This window comes from Ixodes scapularis, unplaced genomic scaffold (assembly GCF_016920785.2).
Source record: "Ixodes scapularis isolate PalLabHiFi unplaced genomic scaffold, ASM1692078v2 PGA_scaffold6__148_contigs__length_123643588, whole genome shotgun sequence".
Lineage (NCBI taxonomy): Eukaryota > Metazoa > Arthropoda > Arachnida > Ixodida > Ixodidae > Ixodes > Ixodes scapularis.
Genome location: NW_024609881.1, coordinates 18,755,909 through 18,776,085, shown reverse-complemented (window position 1 = coordinate 18,776,085; position 20,177 = coordinate 18,755,909). Strand labels below are relative to the sequence as shown.

Sequence of the window (20,177 nt, the reverse complement as noted above, 5' to 3'; positions counted from 1 at the left end):
CCCATAAGGTCTGGCTTCTTTTTGTCCTCATACCGGATACTGAAACTATGTGGCTGTGGACGAAGATAAACAAAGTAGGTCTATAAACTAAATCTTTGGTACATAGCTGTAGCCACCGGTAGGTAGCTACAGCTGGTGAGGCCGGGGAGATGTGGAGGGGGTATTGGCAGGGCAGCGCTAGAATGTACCGGTGATCATCCAGCGATCTTGGAGCACGGTTGTGGATGTTTTAGGATGCTTATGGCACCTGAATTGAGTTCTTGATGTAACAAGACAAATTGAAAATCTCCTTTAGCTTCCTCCAATACAAAAAGTCACTAACATCTAAAAAAAAAATTGTGTGAGGCAATTATATGGTGCACCCAATTAATATTTTTTTTCTAAAGTCCACTAGCTTTTTTTTTCTTTTATAAAAAACCAAGAAGTCTGGTTAATCAGTGGCACAACACTTATTATGCTCTCCACGACAAAGCAAAAGCCTTTTGTCTTTATTTCCACACCGCCGTCGAATGATTGTAGCAGACAAATTTTCTGACATTATTTGTCATGTGCTTCTTTCCCATTTTATGCCTGTTTTCTTGCTCTGGAAGGTGGGTCGCATTGTTGCTGCTAGACTTGAAGGCGCATAGGAGAGGCTTCTAGTCAAGCCTCCAATATAGACCACTCTGCTAGAGTGAATAGAGAAAGGGAAATGAGCCTCCACGTTTGGGCAGTTCCGGCGGTACAGCCCACTGGATCTGCACTGCCCTTTCCCTGTGTTACCCCGGCGAATTGGTTGCAATGCCCACAGAAGACGGCCAGTGGGACCGGGTGCACGCCCTTTGCCTCTTCAACCTCAACGATTCTGTTAAAGTGCCCCAATGTATGTAGATTGCACTGCAGTCAAACAAAATGGTGCCACCCAGATGGTCCTTAAAGGAACAGTCTATACGGCTTTTTACCCGTGCCCTCAACATCTTTCTGATGTTGTATGAAGATCTGATGTGATTTGACTTGATTGTCAAAATCTGTTGGGCATCAGCGAATTTCTGACTGCTTCTGCGCAGGTTCGAGGTCTACATCGTCGGGGGCTTTCTGGACAGAAGAGGTTACTCCGAGACGCTGGCCAATCAGCTGCTTTGTGAGTTCTTCTGCCTTCTTTCTCTTGTCACAAGGTGTTTTCAGGGAACCTTCTTTTCAAGAAATCGGCCACTGCAAGATCACAAAAAGAAACCATATTAACCAAGCCGATGAAACCAGCAGAGTTATCGTCGTCGTTGTCTGAGGTCGTTGTTTTGGAACCGCAAGCCGCAAGTTCGAATTCAGAAACAAAACGGAATGGGAAAAATAAAGTGCCTAGATTTGAGAGTGTTTCCAACCATTCGATACTGCGTTTGAAATACGAACTGCGAGAAGGTGACGAAAAGACGAAAGCATCGATCGGGCAGTATTTGGGGCAGGCGTTGTCGTTCTTTCGCTTGCTCGCCTTCTTTCCATGCGACAACACAACACACACACACTTACGACCAATCTGCGCAGGAGCCGTCTCCATTGTTTCTGTTTCGCTTGCTCCCTCTTAAATGTAGACTCTCTAAAACAGGATAGATGGACAAAGGAATGCATGCATAGCGGCTATTGGACGGTGACTTGCGCCACCTAACCACACATTTTTTATTGTTTAAGCCTGTTTACTCAGATTTAACGCCTATCTGTTTATTAAAATAAAATCCCGGGTGCCCGTTTTTGCCCTTAAAATTGAGATCAAACATTGCAAAATGCCCCTTTTTTGAGATATACAGAAATAAAGAAGGACATGTCGCGGTGTTAGTTCGTGCTTTTAAAAAGAAAAAGGCATGTGTGGCTGTAACCTTGGGTTTTTTGTGATGCTTAGGGTAGATAGATTATGTTTGCGCCATAAAATTGAATCTTTAGTGCCCCACGTCCATCACCAGCTGCTTTTCTTTTCTTTTCCACCAGAATTTTTATAAATTTTAGCTTCTGTTCTGTACGAGATGCACATTCTGCACCAGGCGCATACTCTGCACATATAATCATTTCATTCGCAGCACACTTTGAAAAATTCCTACAAATAAAATCACTATTCGATATTCGGCTTTTTTTCTTGTAATTTGATTTGGTATTCGATTTGATAACTACTATTCGGTATTCGCACACCCCTATTTATTTCTCTTCAATGAAAAAATTGTGACCAGAATGTGAAACACCGAGGCTAAAAATACCTGTAGTTGGCTATCCCAGGACCCGAGCTTTCTTGTTTGCTACTACCGCCTTCTCCGTCATCTGTCGATTCATGTCTGCCGCATAGAAGTGCATTCGCTTTACAACAAACTGAAAAAATTTTAGTTAATCATGTAAAACTGGGGGATGGGCACTCTTTAGCTCAGCAATATGTTAAGGTATGTGCTTTGTGTATTTTCCGAGTGTTCAAAAATTGACGGATGGGCGCTCATTGTAAAATGGGTGAAAGCTCGGTATTTTACGGTATGTTGAATTCTCAGAGTTGCTCAAAATGTCTTTATTTTGAGTTGAAATAGATCGGAGGAGCGTCGTGAGATCAATAAAACAACATTATTATAAATTTATTTTAAGCACAACTGCAACGGTTAACGTAAAGCGATTTTAAGTCAATGCGCGCTTATAAACACGCCAACAAGCATGTTGCTGTCAGGCACATGGACCATGCACATGCCTATACAGTCGAAGCTCGTTAATTCGACTCTGACGGTTCCTCGAAAATAGATCGAATTATCGAAGAGTCGAATTATCGAATATCGATCAAAAACGAGTAACGACGTACGTCACGAGAAGCGGCGAAAAGCCAACCGCGACGACGGAGTTTTATTTCGAAAAAAACGCCGATATTTTCTGCTGCCGCATTCCCGTCAGACGCTTCGCAAAAACAAATTTCCGCACATCCTCAATGTGCGGCCACATCGTCCCGTCGGTGTCTTCAAACGTTGCGAAGTTCGCAAGTACATCGAGCGCAGCGGATGCTTCGGCAGGAGATGGGCGTGGCGGCGGCTCTTCGGCGTCACTCTCGCAGCTGTCGTCCTCCTGACCCTCGGGATGCTGAACCGATGCGATGACTTCGTCGTCAGTCAATTGACCGTACACAAGCACTCCATCATCTATCGCAACGTAATCATCGAAACTAACGTTTTCGGGTAGGGCGGACATTAGAGCACTGCACTCTTCGTCAAAGTTTCATCTTCAATTGTGGTTGCCGATGTTGTAGCCGATGCAGTTGCCGATGTAGACGTAGTAACCGATGCAGTCGTCGAACTCGCGGTATTTCCATCACACGAGAAACCACAGTGACGAAGGCAGTTCGCGATGACCTGGCTTGGCATGTCCGTCCAAGCTTTAACAAGCATATGAATCGCCGCCAACAGAGTGACTTCATAGCGCTTACCCTGGTCCAGACAAAGCAACATTCTTGCCATGAGATGCTTGCGGTACAAGCCTTTCAGGTGTTTGATTATTCCTTGATCCATTGGTTGCAAGAGTGAGGTGGTTGCGGGTAGAAGGAAAATCAGGCGGATCATAGACAGCTCTGGCATTTTTGTGTGTGCACTGCAGTTGTCCGCTACTAACACGACCTTGCGCCCCTTGGACGCGAACTGGCGGTTCAATTTTTGAAGCCAATCTTAAAAGATCGCACGTGTCATCCAGCTTTTTTGTTGAAACGGTAGTCCGTTGGAAGCCGCGGGATGTTTCGAAAGCATCGTGGCGTCTTGGATTTCCCGATCACCAATAGAGGCAGACGTTCCGTGCCTATCATGTTGGCTGCCACGAGCACGGTCACCCGCTCTTTACTGCGTTTTCCCCCAGTGCAAGGATCCCCTTTGAACGTTATCGTTTTGTCGGGGAGAGCTTTGAAAAACAACGCCGTTTCGTCGCAATTGAATATGTCCTCGGGCGCATACTCCGCAAGAATACGTGCGAGCACCGAAGTCTTCCAGTTTTCACACAAATCTTCATCCACATCGGCTCTTTCACCACACACGTGCTTAAAAATAAGAGAGTGTCTCTCCCTGAATCTTGCGAGCCATCCCTCGGAAGCACGGAATCCCTCGATGCCCAAACGTTCGCTGAACTGTTGAGCCTTTGCGCGAATCATGTCTCCAGTCATCGGAAGGTTGTGCGTTCTTACTTCTGTCACCCATTTGTAAACGGCTTCTTCGAGTTCTGGATGGGCTGCACTGCGAAGGCGTTTTCTTGAATTCACAAATTGCTCTTCTTCAAAAGCTTTCACGATTGCTGCTTCATTCTTAATGTAGGTAGCAAGCGTGCTTTTCTTGAGGTCATACTTTTCGGCAATTTCTTTTCTGGACAATTTTCCCTCCCTAACTTCGTTGACTATGTGAACTTTTGTTTTTAAATCATTCGAAGAGTACTTTCCTCGCTTTTCTTTCGACATTTTCCGGTATGAGCGTTAAACGCCGCGCACTCCAAAGAACAGAAACCAGGAACCGCGCGACAGCACGGTCAGCACGGTCACTCTTCATCGCTCGCTCATTTTTCTCCAGTCTCCTTCTCCATCCTCCCGACGTTCTTTCTCACTTCATCGCTCACTCATTTCCCTCTCGTTGCTCCCGTCTCCTTCCTCGCGCCTCCCCACGTGATCGGGCCGGTGCGCTCTGACTGGGTCTTACCTCGACTAATCAAATCGGCCCTTTCTCCGGCGCGATGCGCCGGCGAAAGGGCGCCTGTCTGCGCGGGCGCCCTTCGCGGAGCGCGCGCCGGCTCGAGGCGTCGGGGGCGCCGACGGGCATCGCGCGTCTGTGGAGGTGTCGCAATCAGGCGCGGGCTCGCTGCAACGGCTGTTTGCCAATATGGGTAGGGACGCGTGTTGTGTTCTGAGGCGCCGTTTTAACCTTTAAACTTATAGTGTTAGCTTAAAAAAGTATTTCCCGGTTACGAAGATGCTGGCTCCCGGGACGAATTATCGGGTTGGGGATATTTATCAGATCGAAATACCGGGGTTTTCTGCCTATTGAATCATGTACATTTCTGACGGTGCTAAACGGAAGGATCGAATTAACGCGATGATCGAAATAACGGGAGTCGAATTAACGAGCTTCGACTGTACAAATGAACTCATTTTACATAGAAAACGAGAGCGTGTTACAATTCATTAACTGTTGCCACAAAGCTGTAGCAGGTACTGTGAAATAACGGTTCTAATATCTACCGCACGTTCACACGCAAACTTCCAAAGTATACAACACAAATCCGCGCTGATCAGCTGATCAGAAGTGATATCTTGAAATTCTTACCGCTTAGTCACACGTCTCCGAAATGGCACGCACACCCAAGGAACCGAGGTTGTCACACACGTAAAGAACACACGAGAGAAATAACTGAGTTGTTTTTACCACTAGCAGGCCTGGATGTAGCCGAATACAAATACAAAAACAGCCCGCTTGCTTCAAATGACGAAGACGTCTTCAAATTGGCATTCTACACTTGAATTTCTGACTCATACACAGAACACCAGAAGAGGGAAGTTTACGGTATTTTAGTCCGCAAAAGACCAAAATACCATGTGCCGGAAACCACAAATGATAGACGCAGCCATTTCTCCGAGTTGCTTGCCTCGGTGCCAAATGTCAAGAACTGCCGAAACTACGAAGGCCCAGCTGGCATAACTTTACTTCAAAAGTCCCAGGAAATGTTGTCTCAATCCGGACATAATCGCACTGGCAACAATCCTTAGGAATACACTTTGTGAACCCACACAGAAACAATGTTTCACTGCGTATCCACAGGTAGAGAGGCCAATCAGACTGAACGGGTCGGGCGGGCTTGGATACGAGTGCCGCTACGCAGCGGTGAACGGCAGCGCGTCACTTTTTTCTCGAAGCTTGTCAACTTATCCGATCCAGTAACGTTGATTGCGGCATTACTCTGTGCACGAGGTGTGAACGAAACTCCGAGAAACGATAATCACAGTCTGCAAGACGGCGAGACGACGACGGCGGTTGGGAGATGGTGGGACAGCTGGGTGGTTCCCAAGGCTGAGAAGCGCGCTGCACAGGCGCGTTACACCTATCACGTGGACAGGGCTGAGCCAATGCAATTGGTTCATGCCAAGAGGAGACGCTGCTAACGTCGCATGTTACTCTTGCCTGGAGAAGTAAAAACAAGCAAAGAGTAGCAATGTTAATGACGTTCAGCTGAATGCTGACTACGCCAACACCGTAACCCTGACTGCACTGTTAATTGCACCTCAATTCACCCGCCAGAGTCTGCCGATTTCGTCAACTTGGCATGTTCCAAAGTTTGCTTGACCGTTTAAGAAACATTTAGACAGAACTAGGTCGTAATATTTGACGTATGATCGTCCTAAGTGGTACTGAATATAGTTCCGCATTGTTCTCTCAAAAACAAAAATGAAGCGAGTTGCCCTTTAAGGGGATCATCTTGCAACATTTTCCCGCTAATCTTTTCAGATGCCTTTCATAAGCAGCCTGTGAATCTGCATCTTGTGACAGCTTGCATCTGTGGTGAGTACTCAGTGCCTTGCTTTTGCAGTTTTCTGACATAATGGGATGGCGCAAATTGATATATGCCCGAATTGTGCACTTTGATTGCTAGAGCTACAGTTTGAACCCCGAAAAGGACATCAGTCGTAAAAATGTCTCGAGATGATCATAAAAGAACCAAAGTTTAAAAAAATAAGTTTACGTTTCATCGTTATTGACATTAGTGGGTGTAGAAGCAAGCAGTGTGAAGCGTGATGCCTGGTCAAGGATGCTGACTTTTACAGACTGAGTTCCATGCATTCCGACTAATTTAAAAAGTGAACTTTTTGAGGTGTCATTCTTGTTCTCTTTTGAGTACAAAACAAACCTTGTTCTTACTTTTGTCCAAGAAATCTGGAAAAGTGCATAAAATTGCACAAAGCATGATCCATGCATTCTGTACGTCTGCAGAAAGTGCGATGTGCTTCGCGTAACCGTCTCTTTGCTACACGACACCAAGACTAACAAACACGCTTTTCTTTTTAAAAACAAAGGTTTGCAAATGGTTTCAGGGGGTCTTTAATTGGGATGAAACCAGAAGTATAACGTATAAATTAACACTACAGTAGCAGAAAGCTGTTTATAACAGCAAAGTTAATGCTAATCCGAATCGAAGCCATTTATTTTTCTCAAACATCCCACAGGCAGCGTAGCACCTTTCAGCGCTGCACCGAAATGGCACTATGCTATTGCAGCCCTTAATTATGTAAAACTGAGGTTCCTAGATAAACTACTGTCACGTTCTACAAGCTGGCGACCTTCTCTTCGGTTAAGACAACATTGCTGTTTGAAGTAAACACGGATAAACCGGAACTTTTATTTATGCACGCCACCAAGACGCTGGACCGCGTGTCCCAATTGAACCATTGTGACGTTTTACGCGAGTCTGCTTTGTGTTCCCCCGCTCTCGTTTGCTTCGCGTGCACCATCTTTTGGCTCTTGCAAGAAGTGTGTTATATACACATTTCCAAGAAACGCTTGACCCCAGGGGCAGCAAACTGTTTTCAAGCCCAGTCATTGGGTTTGAGGCTAGACTCTCACTGGAGTCCCTGCTAACTCTAACCGAGTGGACTGTGATTTCAATATGCACAGCCTGCATAGGCGCAGTTTCAAACACTGCTGGCAGCTAAATTCTCGTCTTTTCCTGCTGTATTTTGTGTTTCATGGTGCATGTATTTTTCTAATACATTAAAAAAGCAGTGTACCATATTAAAAAAAAAAAAAATGCAAAAAGAAGCTTGTAAACTATTTTTGTTGGATACTCGCACGACAGAACGAATGCGAGTAAAATATTAGTTGTCACTTTTTTTTTACGATAAGTTTTGACGGCGCCGCTCGATTCGCCACGTGTAAAACAAAAAAGCGCTTAGCTGTCAAAATTAATTTAAAACAGAAGGTAGCCAGCTCAGAGGCATGTATTTTTCAAGCTCACAAATAACATGTTTACCGATGGAGAGGACCCGGGCATACAATTTAGCGAGTGTTAACATTCAAACAGTATATCGTACGTACCACACGATGCAGCGTTATCCGAAAGGAATTTATTTGAGAAAGATTTCAAATAACACAGTCACAGTCGATGACAGTCACATCTTGACGATTGGACGGAATCCAAGATGATTTCGTTTTGGGGCACGTTTTGGGGAGAGCTTCCTTTTTTTCACAACACCACCAAGGCAGAGGAACGAACTCGACTGACCCGTTTCCCACCCTGACCCGGACAACTATTTCTGGAGATAACTGAGGACTCAACTCGATTAATCTCTGGGAGGGGGAGAACAATTATCATTGTTAGCATAGTCGCGTCGAGCGCCTTTCGACGTCCCTCCCCTCCTTCGTTTCCCGTGAATTTCGAGCAGAAAAGCTTGAATGGCAGGCACTTACCAGCCCTATTTCTCACAGTGGAAGATAACACAGAAAGGGTATGCAGCAGTAAAAATAAAAAAGTGGAAACTTTTAAGGGGGGCCAGAAAACGTAGAATGCAAAACACTTATAACATAGGTAGAGAATCGTGCTGAGGGGGGGGGTTTTCACAATCCAAGAGAGTGGCAGAAAAGTTCTAGCTGATAGAGGGTATAAGAGTCGCACCAGCCGCATCAGCATTAGCAATCGGCGGCGGCCTATGAACGTTTTTTGGAAAGGTGTATAGTGTGCCTAGATTTCAAAGTTGACAACTGCCCAATCGGTGTTGCATGGTCTATGGGCTGTGTTTTCAATACGAGCTGCAAGGAGGGGACGAAGACCTTCGTCTGCAAGCTTTTCTGCCTCTTCGCCCGTTTTCTTCCTCTCCATGCAACGCATGCACTCTCGCGACCAATCTGCCTGGGAGGCGTCTGCCATTAAATTGCAAACACTCTTCATAATTTGAGTTGCTCCCCCTCCTAAATTTAGGCTCTCCGGTTCTACACCCGCCACTGTGGCACCATCTTGCAAGGATGCGTCCACTTGCTGTTTGCGTCATGCCCACTACTTACTGGTCTGGAGACTTCGATGGTTTTTGCCCTAGTAAACTTTGCCACCACGAGCGGCGCTGATAGAAGTGGGAGTCCCAAAAAAATGCCAAAAAACGAAGTAAAAAAAAAATCTTGAGAAGTTTTAATATTTTTTTATTTTAGTGCAGATGTTGCACCCTTCACATAATCAATGTTTCAGCCATTCCGAAATGATATGACCCCTAGGTCTCAAGTGTGGATGTCAATTGCAATCGTGTGTCTTTTCAATGGGTCTGGGTTTTTTTGTTATGAGATGACGCATCCAGTGACTTTTCTCACGATGACTTCTCCAAACCCGTGTCCATCCGCCATGCTTTCCGAGCGATCCGATTGGTTGGCTTCCTAAGCCGGAAGCACGCCTCTGGTACTTCCCTCTTTCTCTAGGGTAAACTTTCTCACAATGTAAAAAAAAAGGCTCGAGGTACACCTAAGCACTTCTTATGAGTTGTGAAAGCGAAAGCATGCAAGCCGCTCGTCCGCTCCCTTATTTGTCCGCTACATACTTTTCGTCGCCAGTCAGCGCGTGTGCTCCCCTTGCAGGGTGGCCAGATGCGGCCGAGCGAACACGCAGATAGTCGTCCCCAACCAAGCCCAAAAAAAGCGGCGTGACCTTCGTGAAGAAGCCCAAAACAAGTGGAAGTTCAATAAATGTACACATTAATGACAATAGTTTATTAAGAATAAAATGCAAAAAAGAACTCACTCCAATACGAAGGTGAATACTCAGCGCGCCATGCCACTATCCACAGAGCGTGGCATGGCACGCTGAGTAGCATGCCAGCTTGAGCTCCAGTTCTGGTATCGTTCTTGAAGGCGACGACTTGGTGAAGCCCATGGTAGTCAAACGTGCACTGGAAAGGGGCCGAGAAGTTCCTGACGTGTTTTTCTGTTGCCATGTGCTGAACGAGGTCGGCATGATGAGCGCGGATCTCGCACTTGCAGTACTTGCACGCTGCTTTTTTATCGTCTCCGGTGACTGGTCGTAGCCAGTCCTTAAGCTGTGTTTCCTTTTCCCACTCTTTACAATATTTTTTGCCATACTTCGACCACTTCGAAGCCATTTTGTGCAAAATGCAATGACAACTAGACACGACGACCGCAACTGCCGACTGGCAAGATGAACAAAGTGCCAAAACATTTGTTAATGGATAGTAATAGTTTTGTACTTTGTGACGGACGGTAGCTTGCGCCATCTAACCACTGCGCCAAACGGTCATGCTGTTTTTCGCGTTTTTGACGACAAACGCACTGTCAGTGAGCATGACGAGCCTTAAAATAACCATATTTGCAGAAAAAATGCGACAAGCGACTAGAAAAATCTACCAGCGACTCAGTGAAAAAACAAGCCCAAATCCGCTTATAATAAGCGGAACTGGCCATCCTGTCCCCTGGGCACGCTGACCTTGGACGCTCCGTTTTAACGGCGCGCTGATGGACACGCAGCGCCATGGGGTTAGCGGTCGTGGAAACTAACAAGCGCAGCAGCCAATGGGAGGGAGCCCCATCGACGCGCACCAGCCAGTGGAGCCGAAGGCGAAATCTATCAGCTTTACTTCACTCCTATTGGGTTCGCAGAAACTAGGTGCCGTTTATGCGCTTCAAACTGATGACGTCAGCTCGCTCCATGGGACAGTTCATGCTTTTGCATTAAAAGATTCCAGACCAGGAGATCTAAGGACTATGGTGACCTGAAACTAGCAGGACCGCAGGAAAATGAGTGCCACAGAAGCGTGTGTGTGTGAAGGGGAAAGAGACGGAAAGATGAACGGGCTGTTGCAGAAACTGGAATTTCAAGCCTGGTTCAGTCTTCGAAGGAATTCAGTCTACGCTTAGTGCTGAGAGGCAAAGAGTCGAAAAAAGGGGGGGGGGGGGGGGGGGGGGAGTGGACGTGAATGGAATGTGGTGCTTTGACCATGTCACAAAACATTTTTTTTACATCAGAACTGCAAAGCCAGTTAACGAAAGGGAGATCGGTGCTACGGGAGTTCAACTGGACTGGCATTTGTGAAATATTTCAGTCGAATAAGTATGTATTAACTGGGAACATATCAACGGCCACTACCGTAATATCTTGAACGTACGCCGACCCTCGAACTTTGGCCCACCCCCTTTCTTATGTCCAAACATCTATGTCTGAAAAATCCTGACATATTGCCCACCTTCCGGAAAGAGCGACTCCGAAGAACTGGGGAAACCTGGGCAGCCCTTTCTTTTTACAAGCCTTCGGACGCACGCGTGTATGCACCAAACAAGAAAGTTGCACAATTGCCTGCTCCTTGTGATTGACAAGGCGCCCAACTTGGCCCAACGCCAATGGTGTTTATTGTGTGTATGCAAGCAGCAGGCTTCGTAATAGAAAACATTCTTTCAGAAAGGCAAATGGGCGAATCTTGCAGACTTGCCCATCTGCCTTTTTTCCCAATTACCTCCCGTGGAAAGTTGAACGTTTGTGTGGGATATTACGGTTAACAAGCTGCGCTTCAGACAAGCAACACTTTGGCTGTCTTGTTTCTTAAAATCGTCGGTGCCAGTTATTCTAAGCGTTTTCCGAAATTGCAGGAGGCACTTTTCCGTCTTCCAGAAATCACGGAACAGTCTGTGAACTTAAGCTCGGAAAGTCACATTCTCTAATCGTAACTGTTGTCAGCTGCACCCGCTGTGCTTTCGGTAACAGAATGACGACACCCACGACACAAACAGAGGGGATAGAGTGCCGACATTTTAAGTGTGGCTCATTGAGTGACTCCAGTTCTACTGTTATTCCAACCCTCGGTCGTTGTAGCCGCTGGAACATGATCCTGCTCCTTCTCTGTAACCACGCTTTCAGAGCTGAACAATGTGCTTCGTGGGAATCTCAACTGGCCTACCATCTACGGCATCGGTGAGTGGACCCGATCTTTTCTCCCGGTTAGCCCCAAGTGCCTCAAGCGGAGAAAGCCATAGAAGCACAATGTTGGTCGCGCAGTCCAAGTCATTTTGCAGTTTGGAATAAAGACAGGCACTGAGACAGCACAGGGTTGTTATGGTTGGCACAAAAGCTCCCATGCAACATGCACTGAAATGATGGTTGACAGTAGCTGTGCTTCCATATTGATTAACCCTAGGTCAAATCTTGTCCTTTATTGATGAGCTAGTATTGATTTTCCTAGCAGTATAAACATGCAGGTGTGCAGGCTTGAACTGGACATTGATTACTTCACAAACAGGATGTTTGTTCAAGAAGACAGGCAGTGCTACAGATAAGGATAAGCAGAAGTGAGCAGGACAAGCAGTTTTTGTTCTTGTCATTGCCTGTGGCACTCTTTGTGTTCTTTATACAGTCATATCTCGTTAATTTGAACTCGAGGGGGACCGAACATTCGTTTAAATAAAGCCGAGTTTGAATTACCGCGAGTTTCCTCCCATAGAGACGCATAAGATGGTACCTGCATGTTAGTTTGAATTATCCGCAAGTTCGAATTAAGAGAGTTTGAATTTGAGATTCAACTGTATACAGAAAACCGAAAAACTCCTATCGATACTGTGGTTGAGAAAAAACAAAACGTTTTGGGGGAACAAACTGCCAGCCATGGCAGACGTCAGTTACTGCAAGAAACATATTAATTAACTAAACGAGTAACCAATATTTACTCGTTCACTTTCTAATTAGTGAAAACAGACATGGTTTTTATTAGACACCTGCTGAGCATCATCAAAAAACCCAAATCTATCGATTTTAGGGAGGCTTAAAGGAGATGTGAAGTGTGAGAGTGCGTTTAAGTTACCACTCATGCAGCAAGCACAAGGCTGGCAGTGCAAAATGGCGGATGATATCCTGATCCTCTTTTTTGCATCGCTCAGCAAGTCTCTAGTTTGGAATCATATGGTTATCTTCACAAATTAAAAAGTTAATTAGTAAAGCTTGGTTAACCATTTAGCTAATTAGTGTGTTTTTTTGCAATCCCTGACGTTCGCCGTTGCTGGCAGTTTGTCCCCGAAAGAGTCTCTCTTTCACCACCAACCCTAGTGGTAGGAATGTTTTTGTGTATTTGCTGGAACACCCGGTACGTTTACTCGACTAGTCAAAAAGTACACAAAGAATGTTTGCTTTTCTTGATCTGCTTCCTGCCGTCCCGCTTTCAGGGGTGAACATCAAGAGTGGGGAGATCTTCCCTGCCACTTTCCCGGACAAAGGACCGGAACTTCCCCTGCGCTCGGCGAGGCACTTCACGGGGTGCCATGAGGTACGCTCACGTGGGAAGATGCAGCTCACATGTACTTCACGCTTTTCATTCGCACGCATAAAATTATTGTCTGGTGTTAAATTGTGCAAAGGGAGCAGACCCCCAGCCTTCGCATTTGGTGTCCCAGACTTCTGAAAAGTGCAAGCAACTATGGGACAAGGGGTGTGCTAATCTTTTTTATTTTCATTAGAAAGCCCAGTTTTCTTGCGTTTTATTTGGCTTTTTAGCAAGGGCTTGGAGCATGCGCTGCTGGCTGAAGCTCCTGACATTGTTTGGCATTGTTGGTCATGGGTCATTTTGTGTTGGCAAACACTGGGATATTGCTCTTGTATTAATGCTCTACTAGTTCCATCTACCCGAGTTATCCCAATGCTTTGTCATGGGTGAAAACGTCGGCCCACGTTGATAATGTTTAATCACCCACATGGGCTTGTGCGGTGGCCCATTCATCACTGGAGCACCATTTCAAAGGATCTTGTGCTTGGTGCCATTTATCGTATGGGAACTGTATACTCCTGGATTGCCTCACAGTTGCGCTGCTTCGAGCTGTATAAATTTGCGGGGGAAACACTGACCCATTATATTTCCGGCAATGACTTGCTGTCAACTACCAGATCGTGACATAGCCATTCAGCTAAGGCATTTTTAACAAAAGCACTGATGTGATGGGATTGTGAAGGCTGCGGAGTGCTTTGTGACATTGTTGGATCTCCGGTGACTTTGTTCTGCCTGGGCCATGAGGCGTAAACACACGCGTCCGCAGGCGATCCACGTGCCGTCGGTCGTGCTGTCCACGCATTCTTCACTAGTTGTTCAGATGCATGTGGACAGAATGAACATGGAGATCCTTTTTTATTTAAAGAAACACTGAAGTTCCAATAAACATATCTTTTTTTAGCTCCAGTGTTATATTGGCAAGTACCAGGGTTGGGTTTACAGTCTATTCCAACAAAGACACGAAGACCACCAACCCCAACCACTACAAGGAGTGCGCTTTTTAGAGCCACCTCTAACAATCGAACGAAAGGTTGCAGACACGTGCCTGATATGAACAAAAAGTCTCTTGCCAGCACAATCAAACAATAACACATTGCCAGGATGCAACCTTTCCGTTGACACAACAGCCAAGATAGGACACCTTTGTCACAATATAAAAATTCCCAGAAAAAAAACAAAAAAACATGCACAATATTTGTGTTGCAAGGTGCATGTTGAGTTGGGAAGGGTTTCAAAACACGCTCCTTATTCGAGACACCGATCCCAAGATGGAAGCATGTTTTGGGATTGATCGAATTAGTTTTTGTGACGTAAATAAGCACTAAACATCTTTTTTGGGGAAAGTTTATTTTGTGACACGGGTGTCGTGCTGAGCCTGTGCCATTACACCATGTGCCTGTATCCCTGTGTGCAGATGAGCGACATCTACGACTGCTCCCTGGGCATGATGCGCATTGGTCCTTTCAACTACGAGCCCATGAGGGGCGTTGACCTCTGGCTGTCTCAGAACGACGACTTTATCCTCCAGGTGAGAACCAGTGCTCCCTGCAGGCAGCATTCCCTCTTTCTGTCTTTAGGTCGGCTCACGTGGCGGTGTAGCGCTGGGATTGCTCTAATATCAGTGCTGCATCAGCACTGAATTAGCACTGCAATAAGTGTGAAGACAGAAAACGGTGTGGTGTCAAGCAGCAGGGCGCCCAGTCGGCACTACTTCAGCCAGCGTCCGCACTGACTCGCCGTTAAAATGACGCTGTGTAAACAGGCAGAGGCCCGGTCTCACGTAGTGGAGTGCCAATGCTATAGTGTGTTATAGTGCTATGCAAGCTCTACAACAGCGCTAGTGTCGGCGCTTAACTCAGTGTGAGGTTGGCACTGCATCGTGTGTGTAGACAGGAAAGGCCAGGTCACATACAGAGGAGTATTTATACATACTCTGCTGTTATACTGCTAAGTCAGCACACTATCAGCTGCTAGCATCAGCACCCAATACACCCTTTGGAAAACGTACAGCGCCACGACGGCAGGGAATTTCGGGAACCCTCGGTACAGATCACGCGCTTTCTTGTTGCACCTCCGCGACTGCGCGCGCATCCCGGCAGCTACCTCCAGCAGCCGTTGCAGCCATCCGCCATCCCGCCCACCCGCCGAGCCGTACGTCGTTGCCGGCGTACGGTATCTGTGGCAGCGTAAAGGCATCGCGACAGGCGAACTCATTTTTAATGCGTTATTTGTCGTAACTTACCTTCACATATTGAAGTGTCACCGAATCCATTTAGTTTGCACTGCATTCGTGGCAGGCTTCGACCAGGTTCGACGAAGCGTTGGTGCAGCAGACGACAGAGCCGCCGTTGGCTCGTCGCTCGCCCGGCTCCTCAAAACTTGTTGCCATAGTAACCTGCATGTGCACGCGTATGCCATGTGGTCACGTGGTAGCAGGAGGAGGGCCGTACCGAGGACTCCCATTATTCGTCGCGCGGCGCGCGCCTGCTTTCGGGATTTTTGCAAAGGGTCTATTCAGCACTGGGTCAGCACTGCATTGTGTGTGTGAACAGGAAAGGGCCAGGTCTTATACAGAAAAGCACTGATACATGCAGTGCTGTTATACTACCAAGTCAGCACTCTGTCACCTGTTAGCATCAGCAGCGACTCAACACTGAGGTAGCCCTGCATTGTGTGCGTAAACAGAGAAGAGGCCACTTCTCGTCTCTCGGAGCAGAGTGCAGATATCGCGCAAAGTCAGCGCTGTGCCTATAGCACTAGGCTACATTCTAAGCTTGAACAGCTTAACAGGGTTGAACAGGCCTTCATTTACTGATGGTGCTGCCAACAAAACAGTCAGGACAAGAGCAAACATTACATTGTTCCTTTCCGAACAACAAAAATCGGAGAAACATTGGGAACGAATCTGTGTAATAGGTGAATCTTGGCAGGCAGTGAACTACAATGTAAAAGAACACCTTGACCATTTGACTAGAATATTTCTCTCCGGCATGGCCGTGAGCGTCTCATTTTTGCCGCGCTGCTCCGCGATGGAGGTCTGGCATGTCTCGAAGTCACCTTACGCCTTTAAGCACAGCGGAATGCTCATTGGAGATCTTCACTGTGTCTCAGTGGCACACCAACTTCGTTTAAAACGATTTGCAAATTTTTACTTCACCAGATGCAATTTGACGACGAATCAATAGATACTCAAATTTTCTAGGTCGATCCACAAACGGCGATGCTATGGGCGTACAACAAAAGCATGAAACATTGGGTTAAACACAATTGTGCGGGCAAAAAAAGATGGAGGAAATCTGATTACTGTGCTGCATCGTTCATGATGCAAATGGGGAAGCCAATTGGCTGCCTCTTTGGCATTTCGCAAAGGCATTCTGAATGCATGGAATTTAGAAGGCTTGCAATCATATAGAAAGCTCGCAATCAGAACTTTATGTGTAGTCCACCTTACTGCCCCCGAGCGCGTACTGAGGGAAGTTCCTGCTCCCAAGAACAGTCGCCGACTGTTCTTGGAGTTCTCAGTTATCTTCCAGGGAAACAAGGAGCCACAGTGAGTTTTCCCTTCAGACAACATTTGCTCGAACTAACATTTTCAAGTTCTCATTTTTTCCACGCACTATATGTAATTGGAACACACTGCCCTATGATATTTTTATCTCCCCAACTTTAGTAAAGTACTCGTTGATCACCCTTTTTAATTCGTGCCTTCATGTTTTTTGTCACATTTTTGTATTCGTCCGTTGAATGTTTATTCTGAAAGTCACTACTGTTAGTTACGTAAAACAACGAATGAGATGTTGAAATGTGTCTTGTTTTTTTTCATCTTTGCATCTTTTGAATCAGTACGTTGACTGTTTATGTTTAGTTCAACGGTCATTGCTATTCTCCTTACTGTTAGTTATGTAAAACTATGGTTGAAATCTGTCTTGTGTTTTCTATTGTTTGCATCTTTTGGATCTGTACTCCACGCCTGCAAGGGCCTAATCGAGGCCTGCAGTATGTAATATATGCTGTAAACGACTAAATTTTTGCGAAAACCTAATTTTTGCGAATTTCGCAAATCGCCTACAATTCGGGAAAAATATGTCCCACAAACAATTCGGGCAATATGTGAACGCTACGGAAGCTACACTCAATTCGCAAAAATTAGAACCCACGAATAATTTAAAATTTTCGGCTTTGGCCCGATTCGCGAAAATTTGAGCCCGCGAAAATCAAGTCGTTTACTGTAAATGACTATGAATGTGCTGCACAGTTTGTCCAGGCTGCATTCCAGGCTTAGACACGAAAGCACTAGAGTTAACCCTATAAATGCTACGCGTTTAATAACGGTTGGCTTAGACCCAAGTGCAGCCGACCTTGCCGAAGAGAAAACAAATATCTCAACGGAGCGATTTCGCAGCATCTTTCGACGTCTCCGGAGGTGGAGTCTCCGATGTTCGTGATGCAAGCCCGCGCGACGCTCAAATACATCCAGCAGCATCCCTTCCCGGGGGTCACGGTGTTCCCGGACAACCGGCCCCACTACTTCCGCAAGGACGAAGGTGGAGCTTGGATCCCCTTCTGCTACTGAGGGCCGCCCGCCGGCGACGAGTCGTCTGTTTCGACGTGAAAGACGGTTTGGGCGAGGGTTCCCGGAACGTGGCTCCGACCGATTGACCAGCTTACTGCGTCCGCATCCGTGGTTCCCGGTTCCCGCCCGGTGGCGCCACAGTTTCGTGCCCGGCGCGATTCTGGAATTGGTACAGCAATGAAGGTAGATCTGCCGGATGCCCGTTCTGTTGTGGCTCACCCTCTAGCTTGATGCAACTTGGGCGGCCAGGAATTGGGATTCGGCAGCGACGCGGCACTTTCGTTTGCTCACCTCTCTCGTCGGAGCTTTTACGGCCAACCCCTGGAATCTCTATTTTAAACAGCGCAACGTGCCGGCTCCCGTGACGTAACTCGTTGCAACTTCGGAACCGCTTTTGAAGCGTGGGCAGTATTGTATGCTGGCAGTGGCGAGCTGAGACGTGTTCCGGGCACCTTGAACGGGACAAGCGACAAGTTTGTGCAATCGACTCTAGACTCCACATTCCCTGTTCGCGCGGATCTCTAGGACTTGATCGTTTGGAGAGAGGAATTCAGCTCAGTTGACGAATAGTTTGTCCTTGGCACTTCGTCAATGGAAAACCCTCCCCACTGAGAAAATTTCTTCACCTCCTTTATAGTCGCCGACATCTTAAGAAATGCGGGGCACGGCGAGTCCGGATCATCTTATTATCTCCTTCGCAGCCAACGAAATTGCGGCATTAGGTTAAAGAATGGTCACTGCGCGTCACATTTACGTTGGTTTTCTGGAACCTTCTTTTTTTCGACCCCTTTTCTGACCAGAAAGTGGTAACCTTTTTTTTTTGTTGAGGTATTCGTGAATGTGAGATTAGTCTCCGGATGTTAAGGAATCGGTATTAGAGGCAGAGTTGGCATCTTCACTTGCTAGGTGCTTGCGTCGTAAAATCCCATCTGGTTTTCTGGTGTTGTATTGTATTTTGTGATCAAGTAATTACTTGCACGACCCTCAGTTGGTGAATACACAGGGAATCAGGATGTCCTTTCAGGCACTGGTGCCACCCTTATTAGTGCATCTTATTCAGCAAGCAGATGGAGAAGAAACGTATTGCCGCGTCTTCTGGAGAAAAAAAAAAAAAAAAGAAAGGTTATTTTGCTGCGGGCTTTGTTTGCTTATAATGTACACTAGATATGGTGCTTTTTGCCATAGTATCTGGTGCTGGGAATTCTGCATTTGTTAAAGCACAGGCACCCTCAAACCTTAAAGTCTATGAAACATGAATTCAGAGAAAATGGGGAGTTTAAGAAAGTGCCTTTTCGTTGTTGTTCTGTGTGTACAAACTTGTAGCGCTACGTGAAATGTAAAAATTGTGCAGCTTTTTCTGCACCTAGCTCTGGGGAAGTTGATGCAAACATCTTGACAGAGCGAAGGAACGCCGTACGAGGAAGCGCCTATTTTTCTAGTAATGGTAAGGAGACATCCGAAAGCTGGATGTAATATTTTAATACTCGAAAGGACCGATTGTTGGTCGTCTGTCATTCAAACATGTGCAGCTTTTGGCAACATTGTTCACAGTTCCTCTTGCAAAGGAGCACGTTTGTATTGTTGATTGCGTCGCAGCCGAGCGGTGTTATGCCTCCAACATTGTTTAAAACCACATAAAGTATTCCATTTATTGCTTAGCACTGTGAAGACTATCTGTTGTTAACCTAACTTTTACATTGCAAGTGTTTGTTTCTTTGTTCACATGGGCTGCTAAGGTTTGCCTGTTATAAAGGTGTCGGGGTCTCACACAATTATGTGTATCTCGCAATGTTTTTCCTCGTGCCTGTTGTAAGACTTCATCTCCACAAGGTGCTAGCTAAATGTGGCAGTAAAGAAGTTGCATGCAATGTTTCTTTTTTCATCATGCAACTGCAATTGCAAGCTGTAAGATCTTTACATTCTTTCTGCTTCAAGGGCTACACCTTCAATGCCCACAGTTTTGCAGTTTTTGAAGGTGCTATGTTAGCAGGCGCCTTTTGGGTAGGCGACTATATCATTGCTCATTTGCATCTTTATTTTAAATATTTTATTTTCTCGGTGCTGTTGGTGCAATGTCAAACGTTTGCCATGTGTAATCTCTGTAGCATCCTGGGGTTCAAAACCATTAAAGTCCACATTATTTCTGTACATCTTGTGACATCCTGTGTATTATTTTATGTTCTTTATTCACTTTAAGGGTTCAGTCTTCTGGAGCATCCAGCGAAGGGGGGAGTGGCAGGGAAGGTTGAGTATAAAAGTTCATCAACTTCAACGAAAAGACAAAAAAAAAAGAAAGACGTTTACAACTCCCTGTAATGCTGAATTAGAGTGCAGCTCTTGAGGAGGAGGAGGGGAGGGTGTGGA

At 46.1% G+C, this 20,177-nt stretch overlaps 1 protein-coding gene across 1 annotated transcript; it reads left to right on the top strand.

The window, feature by feature from the left end:
* Positions 1-1,048: 1,048 nt before the first annotated feature.
* On the top strand, positions 1,049-19,963 carry LOC8040856 (protein N-terminal asparagine amidohydrolase). The gene is made up of 6 exons (XM_029978422.4): positions 1,049-1,120; positions 6,456-6,509; positions 11,848-11,901; positions 13,143-13,243; positions 14,655-14,768; positions 17,643-19,963. The coding sequence occupies exons 5-6, from the start codon at positions 14,655-14,657 to the stop codon at positions 17,811-17,813; spliced, it is 285 nt and encodes a 94-aa protein (XP_029834282.4). The 5' UTR covers positions 1,049-1,120; positions 6,456-6,509; positions 11,848-11,901; positions 13,143-13,243; the 3' UTR covers positions 17,814-19,963.
* Positions 19,964-20,177: the final 214 nt, after the last annotated feature.

Coding starts and splice junctions, on each gene's coding strand:
- LOC8040856 (XM_029978422.4), top strand. CDS start 14,655: ATGAGCGACATCTACGACTGCTCCCTGGGCATGATGCGCATTGGTCCT. Junction 14,769..17,642: donor ACGACGACTTTATCCTCCAG/GTGAGAACCAGT, acceptor GCGATTTCGCAG/CATCTTTCGACGTCTCCGGA.